Source organism: Dermacentor albipictus, chromosome 10 (genome assembly GCF_038994185.2).
Source record: "Dermacentor albipictus isolate Rhodes 1998 colony chromosome 10, USDA_Dalb.pri_finalv2, whole genome shotgun sequence".
In the NCBI taxonomy this organism is placed as follows: Eukaryota; Metazoa; Arthropoda; class Arachnida; order Ixodida; family Ixodidae; genus Dermacentor; species Dermacentor albipictus.
The window spans coordinates 12,850,131-12,861,475 of NC_091830.1; the positions used below are offsets into that span (position 1 = coordinate 12,850,131).

At 45.4% G+C, this 11,345-nt stretch overlaps 1 protein-coding gene across 1 annotated transcript in view; it reads right to left on the bottom strand.

Annotated features, from left to right (window-relative positions):
* Positions 1 to 205: 205 nt before the first annotated feature.
* LOC135915804 (MFS-type transporter SLC18B1-like) overlaps positions 206 to 11,345 on the bottom strand; it is a 47,839-nt gene continuing 36,699 nt past the window's right edge. Inside the window, exons 10-13 of the mRNA XM_065448945.2 lie at positions 9,828 to 9,923; positions 6,807 to 6,881; positions 4,375 to 4,468; positions 206 to 2,274 (exon numbers count right to left, since the gene is read on the bottom strand). Coding sequence (XP_065305017.1) covers positions 2,050 to 2,274; positions 4,375 to 4,468; positions 6,807 to 6,881; positions 9,828 to 9,923 — 490 coding nt within the window. The 3' untranslated portion in view covers positions 206 to 2,049. The remainder of the gene's footprint in view (positions 2,275 to 4,374; positions 4,469 to 6,806; positions 6,882 to 9,827; positions 9,924 to 11,345) is intronic.

The following is an 11,345-nucleotide window of genomic DNA, read 5'->3' on the forward strand; positions in this document are numbered from 1 at the left end:
TATGATTTCTCGGTTCCAATTAATTTACGCAACAGCCCCGGAAGCAATACTCCCAGTGGCTTGTCGGTTACAGAAAAGTACGCCACATGTTGCATACACTGCATGTGCACCCGAAATCTCGCAAAATTTGTGTTGCCACCGGATACGCGAAAGATATATAGGGGGTGTGCTTCAGAAGCCAAAAAAAGACAAAGACAGCTGAATCCTCGGGAACGTTTTATTTAACAGCAAGTAATTCGTAACGTTGGCGGTACGGCCCCGCGTTTGGGCGGGTGCAAACGCCGCAGGTACACAAAAAACCTGCACAGGGTGTTTGCAAGACTCGCACGTACTAAAAGTGGACTAGTTCTGTTAAAATCCGTAGAACATTTAAGATAAAAAGAGAGGCTTGTACCTCTTCTGGCTCTCCCCGTTGGCCATGATCGTGCAGGGTTCGGCGAGTGGACTTTAAGAAACAATTCTCGCCGCCACCCTTTCCCTCGCCTATGCGAATAATAAATATTCCAATGACAGTTCATCCCTGCCAGCTGTATCGACCTACAAACCAAATGAGGCGTATTTTGGGACGCACAACTACATAAGCACCATTTCAGCGGCAGCTGTATCCTTTGAGGGTTTCACTTTCCGACACAAGCGCAACATGTAAGTACATGCACCAGATGAGTAAGCTCCATAGAGAGACACTGAAAAGAAGGCTGCTGGTAACGGCAAATGCGCACCCTTCAATTATGACAACTTTAGACACATTAAGGTGCATATTAGGGTTTAAATTAAGCTGTACGTTTTTTTTTTCAGAGCGTTATTTACGCTCTATAGGTGTAATTACGTCCCATCCCACAACGGTAATCGTGGCAATTCTCGCATTTGCTTTACTAAACTTTGTGTACCGGGTACATCACCTTGCGTTCCAGAAGGAGCTATTCGCGGAAGATGGTTATATTTCAAACGGTGAAACATAACTGCTACAACAGAACTTTTCTTTAAGCAACGATATGCGCATTCAAGTGCCTGGCAGTGTTTTCCGACTAGAAAGGCCAGGCGAATGGAAAAGCACAAGAGAAATGGTGATTAATGTCACATGACAAAAGGCCCACCTTGAGATGTGTAAAACGTTGCTACAAAGCACTAATTGTGTCCTTGAAACGCAAACAGCATTAGTTCATATTCTCACCACCACTGCGAACCTTGAAGATATCCGAAATTTCTTTACCTCTCTGCAACGGTTTGTCTGTGCGTCCTTTAATAACCATAAAGTGTTCAACTTAGCTTTGCTAGAACAAGTTGCCTGGGATATTTACGACGAGCACTATTTCCAGATGGCTTCCGCACTCATACGAGTGAAATGGCTAATTTCTATTCATTACGGTGTAAAAGTACGCTAAAAGTGTAATCACTCACAAAGAGCTGTGCGTTTAGAAACAAACACTGCACCCCAAGATTGCAACTGCGTCCCACAGTGGTAACCATGGTCATATATGCTCGAACAATTCTTTTTTCCAACATCGTGTGTCCGGTACTCTAATATATCAAGAAATTTACGTGCGTCCATTTTGTTCCTAACAGAGAAGCGTCGAACACACATGTATGTCGTAATACCGAGACTCATTGGGTGATAATCACTGTTTTATAAAGAAATGCACCCTGACGGGCTTACGATGAGTGCGATTTGCGATTAGCCCTATGTGCGTTCATTTTTTCCCTAACGGCAAAACACTAGAAAGACACGTTTGTCGAACTAGTGAAACTTATCTCACGATAATTAATTTATGACAGGATTGCATTCTGATGGCTGACGGGTTTGTCGTGAGCAGCGTAATCCGCAATTAGGCCTAAGTTTCTTTTTCTAAATCATACATCTTTCGTGCGCTCCTATACAAGTCCTGATTCGCTAGCTGGATCCATGAGCTCAGGAGCCACATGCTTGGAGAGCTAGATCTTCCCTAACATGCGATCCAGACCACCGGCACGGCGAGGACATGAGATCGGGGCAGCATGAACGTCCCGCACCAACAAAAAGCACTGGCCCCTAACGGGGTACCACGGACACAATCAAGCGTTAAGACGGGCCGGGCCGGCTCCGTTGCAGGCGCCGTACTGGCTTTGCCGCTGTTGTTGCTGCGATCTTTGCACTTGGTCCGAAACTGTGGTGAACTCGCAGCTGGCCGAGTTCGCCGCTGTGTCGCCGTCCAACAGTCGCCCGTGCGTAGCGGACCGGCCGATGGGGGCGCCACTGCAGCACACTTCGCGAATGTAGACGGTAGTCACCAAAACGGCCTGCGGAAGAGAGATGGAGACAGAATAACACGCACTTTATTAGCATAAAAGGTATGTTCGCCAGGAAGTCGGAGCCCTCAAAGACTATCTTACTGAAGCGTTTAGGTGCCGCCATCTTGGGCTGTTAACGCTGCTGTTTTCTGCCTTCAACGACGAAGTGTGCGTTACTACAGTCAATTCGCAAGCATGAAAGCAGTTGTATAAACGCGTTCAGCGTTTCACGACCATGTTACGGCACTGTGCGTCTGACAAAACACAGAAGTTGTTTGTGTAACAGCCCAAGATGGCGGCGCCCGTGAGTCCTATATAAAATCGTCTATAGGGCTTCGCTTGGCACGTCTTTTCGACGCATCACCGATGCGTCAAACGTACCTACTATGATAGAAAGCGAGATTACTCGCGATACTTTTCCGTCATACACTGCAGGCACAGATTTTCTACAGAGACTACGGAGACGGACTTTACCTCGCGCGTTTGTGGTACTCCACACATCGTGTACTTAGCCTCAATTTACTATAACAAAAAAAACTGCGACGTCAGCAGTCACCGAGAGTGTGGAACTTCAACTAAACAATCCGCGTATTTGCACCAGGCGCCTTGCGCTTGTGCCACAAGCAAGAATGTTGATGCTCGAGAACACCTCGACACAATGTACGACCGCCATCTTTAGTTACACATACATTGACGGCTCTGTTGACAAGGAGAATGGCGCTACAGTACGAGCGACTTACGTGATCCCTACTTCAATGTCTCATGGGCTGCCAGATTTGACCACGTCGTGTCTTCGACGGCATGTGAAAGTGTCGCCATTGAAGCAGCCTTGCAAGAAATTGAAGCCCCACCAGCCCCAGGCTGATATTCCCTTCTGCTGTTAACAGCGCAAAAGGTAGACAAGAGACGAGACAAGAAGACACCACAAGCGCTGACTTTCAACGTGTTGTGTTTAAACGTGTTGTTGACTTTCAACGTTGTTGAAAGTCAGCGCTTGTGGTGTCTTCTTGTCTCGGCTCTTGTATACATTTTGCGCTGTTAACAGCAGGATAGAAAACCAACAAGCCCAAGCTGCTATTCTAGTGATATTCCCTTTTCAGACAGCCAAGGCTACAATGAAACTATTACGGCGTGGGTTTCCCCTTCACAAATGCATCCAACGTACATTACATGATTTGAAAGCATTACAGAACGTCGAATTTACCATCGTTGTTCAGTGGCTACCTTCACATATCGGCGAAGCTGTCAACGAGGCAGCTAAAAGCACCAAGCGCAGAGTTTTCAAGAAAGGAAACGTAAGCAAGACGGATGATTATTGTTTAGGGATAACATATGCCCCCAAAGGTGTAACTAATTTTTAGAATACGTTACGAACGTGAAAACCCCATTTCTTGTTTAAGTAAGAAATATATACTGAAACGAGCCTTCCACGTACATGAACAAAATCGTCTCATCATGTTCTTTCTTTATATTTTATAGATAACTTAAGCTCCGTGTCTAAGCAAACAAAATCGCTTTTCTTTGCCTAAACACATATGATCAAAGATCTAAGATGGCATGATCGGCCGAAATATCGATTTTATGTCCAAGATTTTCATGCAATCTCGTATTCGAAACATCCTTCAGAAGCGCTTTTCGTTGTCTTTGCCGACACAACAGGGTGCATCAAAATATTGACAATTTTCAAGAAAGCTTACAGCAAATATATGACTGAACCACTTCCAAACAATCCCTCATGCGCCTGACTTTATATCCTGGGCGAATATACTACTTAATCGCTCCCAAGTTAATGTTCAAAGAGAGCTAAGCAATGTGCAATATAATCTAAACAAGGAGTCTCAGGAGGTTTGTAAGGGACGTCCACATCGAAACCCCTCCACCTTTTCCTGCCGCAGCGACGGCTGCCTAAGGGCAATAGAAATAAATCTCAAAGGCCATGGTTTTTCTGTATTGCGGGCGCTGCATTCAGGATGATGCCACAGCCGCCTACTGTACCGCCTACCAAGATACTGGTGGCAGCGGTGGGGTCTACCACTATGGCCTCCGGGACTACGGGAACGGCCTCGGAGCATTGCATCGTCCAATCTCGGAGGCCATTCTGCCACTCACCACGATGGCCTCAAAGCTGAACAGTACCACGGTGCCCCATGCGTAGCCAACGTGCTGCAGCAGGACGCCTCCGAGAGCGGGACCCGTGAAAGATCTGCATTCGGTTGCCACAAAAGAAGGCACGTTGTTGCAAACTTGGTCACTGCCTCATTAGACTCGCAGACTGCGACCCAAGTGCATCAACAGTTCGCCAAGGAACGCGAAAGTGTTTGCGCAGCTTCTGCAAAAAGAAAATCAATCACTCTTACCATGAGAGGGGGATCGGTAGGCCACGAAAGACGGAAAAGCAAAGGACGGGTGGCCATGCCCCTCCGAGGTTTCACTACCGGCTCGCCGCGGTGTGACGGATTTCGACAGTGTCTACTTGGATGAACAAGGTCACTAAACGCGATCAGCCACAACCGTAGTTAGCTTAACCACGGTTAAGGCTGTGCGCGTGACAGGAGTATATTTGGACGAACTGGTGATTCATCATATTGAGTAAAAAAAGAAAAGCTGCCCTAACAGACGGGAGCACAAGACATCGCCGTATCTGTCCTTTTTTTTTTTGCGGTCTCAGTTGTTAGCGCTGCTTTATCCAAAATGACAATAAAATAAAAACATAACTGTTAAACGAAAAAAAAAGGACTGCATTGAATTATAAAGCAACGAACTGTTCAGCAAGTTTGCAGAACACCTTCCTACTTCAAAACTGCCTGAAATGAGAGAACTTCGAATACGAGACGTCACAGTGGCGTACCTGTGTCGGGCAGTGAGTATATAGGCTGTATCCGCCCATGGGTTAGCGATAGTCCCAGTATGCATGACTGACATGGTCACAACGTTTCTTGCCCGTCTACGGGTGTCCTCCGCCTAACGTTTTCTATGGCGGTGCTCTACATAATACAGGATTTTGAAGCGTTCGTGGGTTTTGTGAGTGTTTCAATCGCTTCAAGCGACGACCTATAGTACAAATGAAGAAGAGGGTATGCTGCCTGCAAGCCATGTTCAGTACAAGCGGACAAAGTTGAAGCATTTTACATGGCTCTTATGCACACCACTAATATACGAGTAGCACTTCTGCAAAATCCTAGTAAGAACTGCAACAAATTCCCATATCATAAGAAGCCAACAAAGACACCAAGGACAACACAGGGAAAATTACTTGTGTTACTAATTGAAATAAAGAAATGATAAATTAATGGAATTGAAAATGGATGAAACAACAACTTGCCGCAGATGGGGAACGATTTCACGTCTTCTCATTACGGGAAGAAGTTCCCCTAAGATATAAATTGATGTACAATATTTGTGCACTTCGTGTGTTCTAGCGGATGCAGATTACACAACTGCTATATCTGTTCTCAATGCAGAATTACGGACCTTTAAACTTTGTGCTTCTCTACTTTGGGAAAACTAAAGTTACCGATTTTCGGCACTTAAAAAAACATACAGGCCTCTAAATCGAAATTCCCCTTCTAACAGTCACTAGAACTCACCTTAATCGCTCAAGCACAACACATTTCATTAAAATCCCCCAAGAGGTTATGTGAGAAAAAATAATTTCTGCGTTTAACATGCATTTGAATAGGCGGCATCAGAGTAGGGCCCGAGCTAGAGCATCCTATCTAAACACATAGGAAAGGAGAAATCGTTTTTTCTCAGCAACAACCGCACGGAATTTGACGAAATTTGTTACATTTAAGAGAAAAAGGCAAGATCTGGTTACTGCAGGAATCGAATGCTTGATTTAGGACGTTGATGTTTTATAAAAAAACGTTGAAAATCGCAAATTTTCAGAAAACAAAGCCATCAAGTTTACAATCATAACTCGGTAATCAAAGATGATGTCACAATTCTGTGAATTGCATAAAATAGTACATCTACAGCGGACAAAATTGACGTATTATACATGGCTCTCAAATACACCACTAATCTGTGAGTAAGACTTTCGCAAAACCCTCGCAAGCATTGTAACAATTTCACGTAAGATATAGACTGACATTTCAAATTTGTCCGCTTTAGATGTACTAACTGATGCAATTTCAATGAAATGCGACATATGTTCTTGGCGGTGAGTTACGGATTTGCAAAATTCGCGCTTCTATTTCTTTTATCTTTAGATTTACTGAATCCTTTGTTGAAAAATTAAGACCCTATATCTAAATTCTGCTTGTAACAGACACCAGAAATGAAATTATTTTTTCACAGATGCAACATATTTAATCAAAATCAGTCCAAGTATTATATCAGAAAAACGTTTCTATGTTTTAAATGTGTATACGAATAGGCAGTATAGGAGTTTTAAGCAGGCAGGCCTTGAACCGCCATGTCGAACGGCGACGTCGTAGTTTCCGTTCTATTCTGACACCGGAAGTATGGGGTAGGCATCGAGCAAAATCACTTTTACGGCAAGAGAAAAATGTACAAGTAGGAAACAGCCCGTGACTGACCCGACGGATTGGCACAGGGTGAACATGGAAGAAACCAGACCGTTGGTGGCAATGCTGCCTTCGAAACCCCGGCTCCTGGAACGGAGAACAAGAATGCGTTGGACCTCGTTCCATCAACCTTTCTTTGGCGAATCACTTTGCTTCTCAGCGAGTTGACTAAGCATGCGTAAGCGTTGTGCCACTTGCTCATCTCCGCGCAGCCCGGTGTCATTATCAGTGTCATGAAACTTGATCCGGGCCAGTATAAACGACAGCGCTGCGGCCCGACACGAACTGCTGCGGACGGCGGCGCAAGGTGAATTGATGCATGGCAGTGTGTATAAGCGCGACTGGACGGGGACGACGAAAGAAACAGATCCACAGACACACCGCTGTGTCTGTGGATCTGTTTCTTCGTCCTCGTCCAGTCGCGCTTATACACACTACGATGGATTCTAACCAACTAGCCCGCCAACGTGTGAATTGATGACGCAGGCAAACTACTGCCGGTGGCGGCGCCAGGTGCGCTGATGACGTTTCGACTATTGTGAGCCGTTATCGCTCCTTAACGCCTTATCCGTGCACGTCGAACCGTTATCAACCGCGAATAACCCTACTCCGACGGCGGCTGTGCGCTGTATTCTCGCCGCTTCGGCGGCCGCGCAGGCCCTTTCTGGAGAGATCTGCGACGGGGACAGTGTGCGCGCCGACTGCTGATAGCTTCGTGTGCGTTGTCTTCTCGCCGCTTGGTTCGCGTTGAAGCGAGACGCCCGGGCCCTGTCTTGAAAGCGTTCTTGTCTTACGTGATGGACGGAGGGACGGGTTTTCTCGTTGGGTAGGCATAACAATTCTGACGCATTTAAAATAATGAAAAGGTGCCTTTCTTATGGAGATGCAAATAGCTGGCGCGGCGTCGATAACATAAACGTGACAGTCTCCGCTGCCGGCAGCTGGAGAAAGCAGTCGTTCAGGGAGGGTCGCCGTGTTTTCCAGCGATACTGTCAATATACGAGGCAACCTTCGCTGGACGACTGCTTTCTCCAGCTACCGGCAGGCAGCGACACAAGTTTATGCTATCGCCGTCGCGGCTGCACATTGCATTTTCATAATGGAATGCACCTTTTCATTCGTTCTTTTTCTTAAAAATACCAGGCGATTAACTGCACCCAGTGTTACGCTGAACAACGTGGATTCCAAAAATGCGATATTTCTGCCCAAGTCGGGCGAGAACACTGAATCTTTCTTGAACATTTTAGCGAAATAGCGCGTCCCTGTAGAGGCGATACCAGCGCTTCAGATGTTTAACAGGGATAAGCGGGCTAGTTGGTGGTCGTTATTGGAATGCATCATGTAACCGCACAAAAACACGGGACAAAGAAGGTACACACAAGACAGGCGCGGAACTTCAACTAACTTCAACTTAGTTGAAGTTCCGCGCCTGTCTTGTGTGTACCTTCTTTGTCCCGTGTTTTTGTGCGGTCACATGATGCTTCAGATGTGCTGATTAACGGCTCTCTCCACAACAAAATTCAGTAATGAATGAATGAATGAATGAATGAATGAATGAATGAATGAATGAATGAATGAATGAATGAATGAATGAATTCCGGGGTTGTACGTGCCAAAACCACGATTCGATTATGAGACACGCCGTAGCGGGGGACCCAGGATTGATTTTGACCGCCAGGGGATCTACAACGTGCCCCAATGCACGGGGCATAGGCGTTTTTACATTTGACCCCATCGAAATGCGGCCGCCGCAGCCGGGATTCGATCCCGCAACCTCGTGCTTAGCAACGCTGCGGGTTCGCAATGAAATAACAAGTTAATGCTATCTAAATACCCTCACTAAAACCAATACGTGCCGTCGAGCATATCATTTCTGTAATAAAGAGATTAGACGCGTTCGGCTATTCGATTATACATTGGCGATCTTGGACGGTGTTTTCTGCACAATGTCTTTTTCTCTCATGATGTACCCAAACGCATTATGGTGCATGACAACATCAAGATACAAAGTGCTGCTCGAAGAGTGACGTTGCGCATTATTTTACCCGAGTTATACCGAATATTTGTTTGTAGGCTTAGGTGTACGTTATATAAATTATGCTGGCAGACCGCGCAAGCGGCCGAACGATGAAACCATGTAGTAGTATATAGCTCCCGTCCAGCGCTTGTGGTGTCTTCTTGTCTCGTCCCTTGTCTATATTTTGCGCTGTTACTAGCAGGATGGAAAACCAACAAGCCCAAGCTGCTATTCTAGCGAAGTCCATATAGTTGCCGCAGCCTTTTCGTTACACTTTTGAATAACCTTTTGTACAATTGCAGCAAGAGACCTTATTTATAAAAATGTATTAATAATTTATTGAAACTTCATTGAAACTTCATTGAAACGCAACTGAAACGCAACTGAAACGCAATTGAAACTCCATTGAAACTCCATTGAAACTCCATTGAAACTCCATTGAAACTTATTGTATATATCCTCTGAAGCTTAAACGCGCATTACATAAAAATGAATGAAATTCTGCGCGGTGTCACGTGGCAAACCTACGATCCGGTTAGAAGGCACGCCGTAGTTGGGGGCGGGCGGAGGGTCTCCGGATTAATTTTGATCACCCGGGGTTCTTCAACGTCCACCCGAAACACGCTTCACCGAGCGTTTTTCTTTTTGCATTCCGGCCCAATCGGTATGTGGCCGTCGTGGCTAGGGATCGAACCCGCTATCCCGCGCTCAGCAGCACACTGGTTCATCGAGCTTAGATGAGCAGTTTTACTGCATGAGCAGCAGGACTCATAAACAGCATGACTGAGGAGCAGGACTCCGAGATAAGCAGCATGAACGAGCAGCAGGACTCGGAGATGAGCAGCATGACTCATAAACAGCATGACTGAGGAGCAGGACTCTGAGATGAGCAGCATGAACGAGCAGCAGGACTCGGAGATGAGCAGCATGACTCAAACAGCATGACTGAGGAGCAGGACTCTGAGATGAGCAGCGTGAACGAGCAGCAGGACTCGGAGATGAGCAGCAGGACTCACAGCGTGTACTCCAGGGTCGCCATGAATGCGCAGATGGAGGCACCGCCGATACCAATGCCAAAGAAGGCCATGGACAGCAGGACCAACCAGAGCTTCCTGCGAATTCACACGCGGTGACGTGGCATAAACAAATCAATTCCGTATTTTTCTCTCCAAAATGGCTTCCTGGAAGGGATTACGGGTAAAAAAAAACGGAATCAGTGGACCGCTTGTCGAGAATTGCGATTCTCCACTATATAGGCAGTGAATGACGACGCAGGAAATAAATGCAATGACATTGAGAAAGCATGCAGCAGATTAAAAAAAGCCAGCAATTACTTTATATAAGAGTTGGAAACGTTGGGAAATGTACTCCATAAATTAATTCTAGCAATGACAAAACTAGAACGGATAATGTAATTACGTCATGCACAGCTCTACACGGTGGCTACAAAAGGCAGCACTACAATATTTAGAATGATGAAACATTTTAGTGACGTAAACTAGCAAATGTACAAGTTACACTACGCCAGCAACTATGTCACAGTAGACATACCAGTAAATGCTACTATTAAATGCAATAACTAGAAAACCATTACATTACAGCACGTTTACGAAATATATACCAGAAATTTTTGATAGGTCGGTTAAAATCCTTCAAATTGGGGCGAGATTTCAGGGTATACTTCAATGGACCAACTTGTAGCAGCCTAACCAGTCTCGAGATATAAAGGAACACTAAAGGCTAACCTTATTGTAGTATAACCTATTGTTTCAAAGCGCCATTCTCATTCGTTCGGACGAAAAGTGTTGGTTATTACCAGACAAAATAATTAGGCCAAAGTTTTTATCTTTTGAGATTCGTGCCGAAACAAGCGAGGTTGAATTAGTGTGGTGTCCCGGATTTTAAAGCAGGTTTACGCGTTTAATTGGGCCGTTTTGGAACAGTAAATACCCGGGCTACGTCATAAGTACACGAAATAATTAAGTTTTTGGACCGAGACTACTGCCAGTGGCCGCACCTCTGTTTTATTTATTCGATGAAAAATCACGACATAAAACCTGTACATGAAACGTTGGCTCATGTTTATCGTGACAGCACACAGATCTTACAGATGAACAGTGCGCTATATTCGAATACTTTCTTTGATTTTCTTAAATATCATATAATTCGGCTGCTTTATATATTAATTTTATATACGTATGGGGGCTCATTTCTTGGCCGCTCTCCAAGAATAGACATGTGCCATTGTGACAGAAAGGTGTATAGAAGCGTTACATGCATATACCTATGCGTCGTCATAGATCACATCATGTGTGAGACGTACTTGTCGCTGCAAGGACGCCCACGAAAACGCGGACACAAAATAAAACAGTCACAGCGTTTGCGCCTTCGTCCGTTGACCGGCTACTACGTCGCACAGGAAGTACACCAAATAGGCCCAGCACAAAGCTCTCCTGTCGCATGACGTACATATAGAGTAGTCGTACAAGCAACATAATACATTGCCCTCGCCCTGCTGATAAAGAGAGCAGACG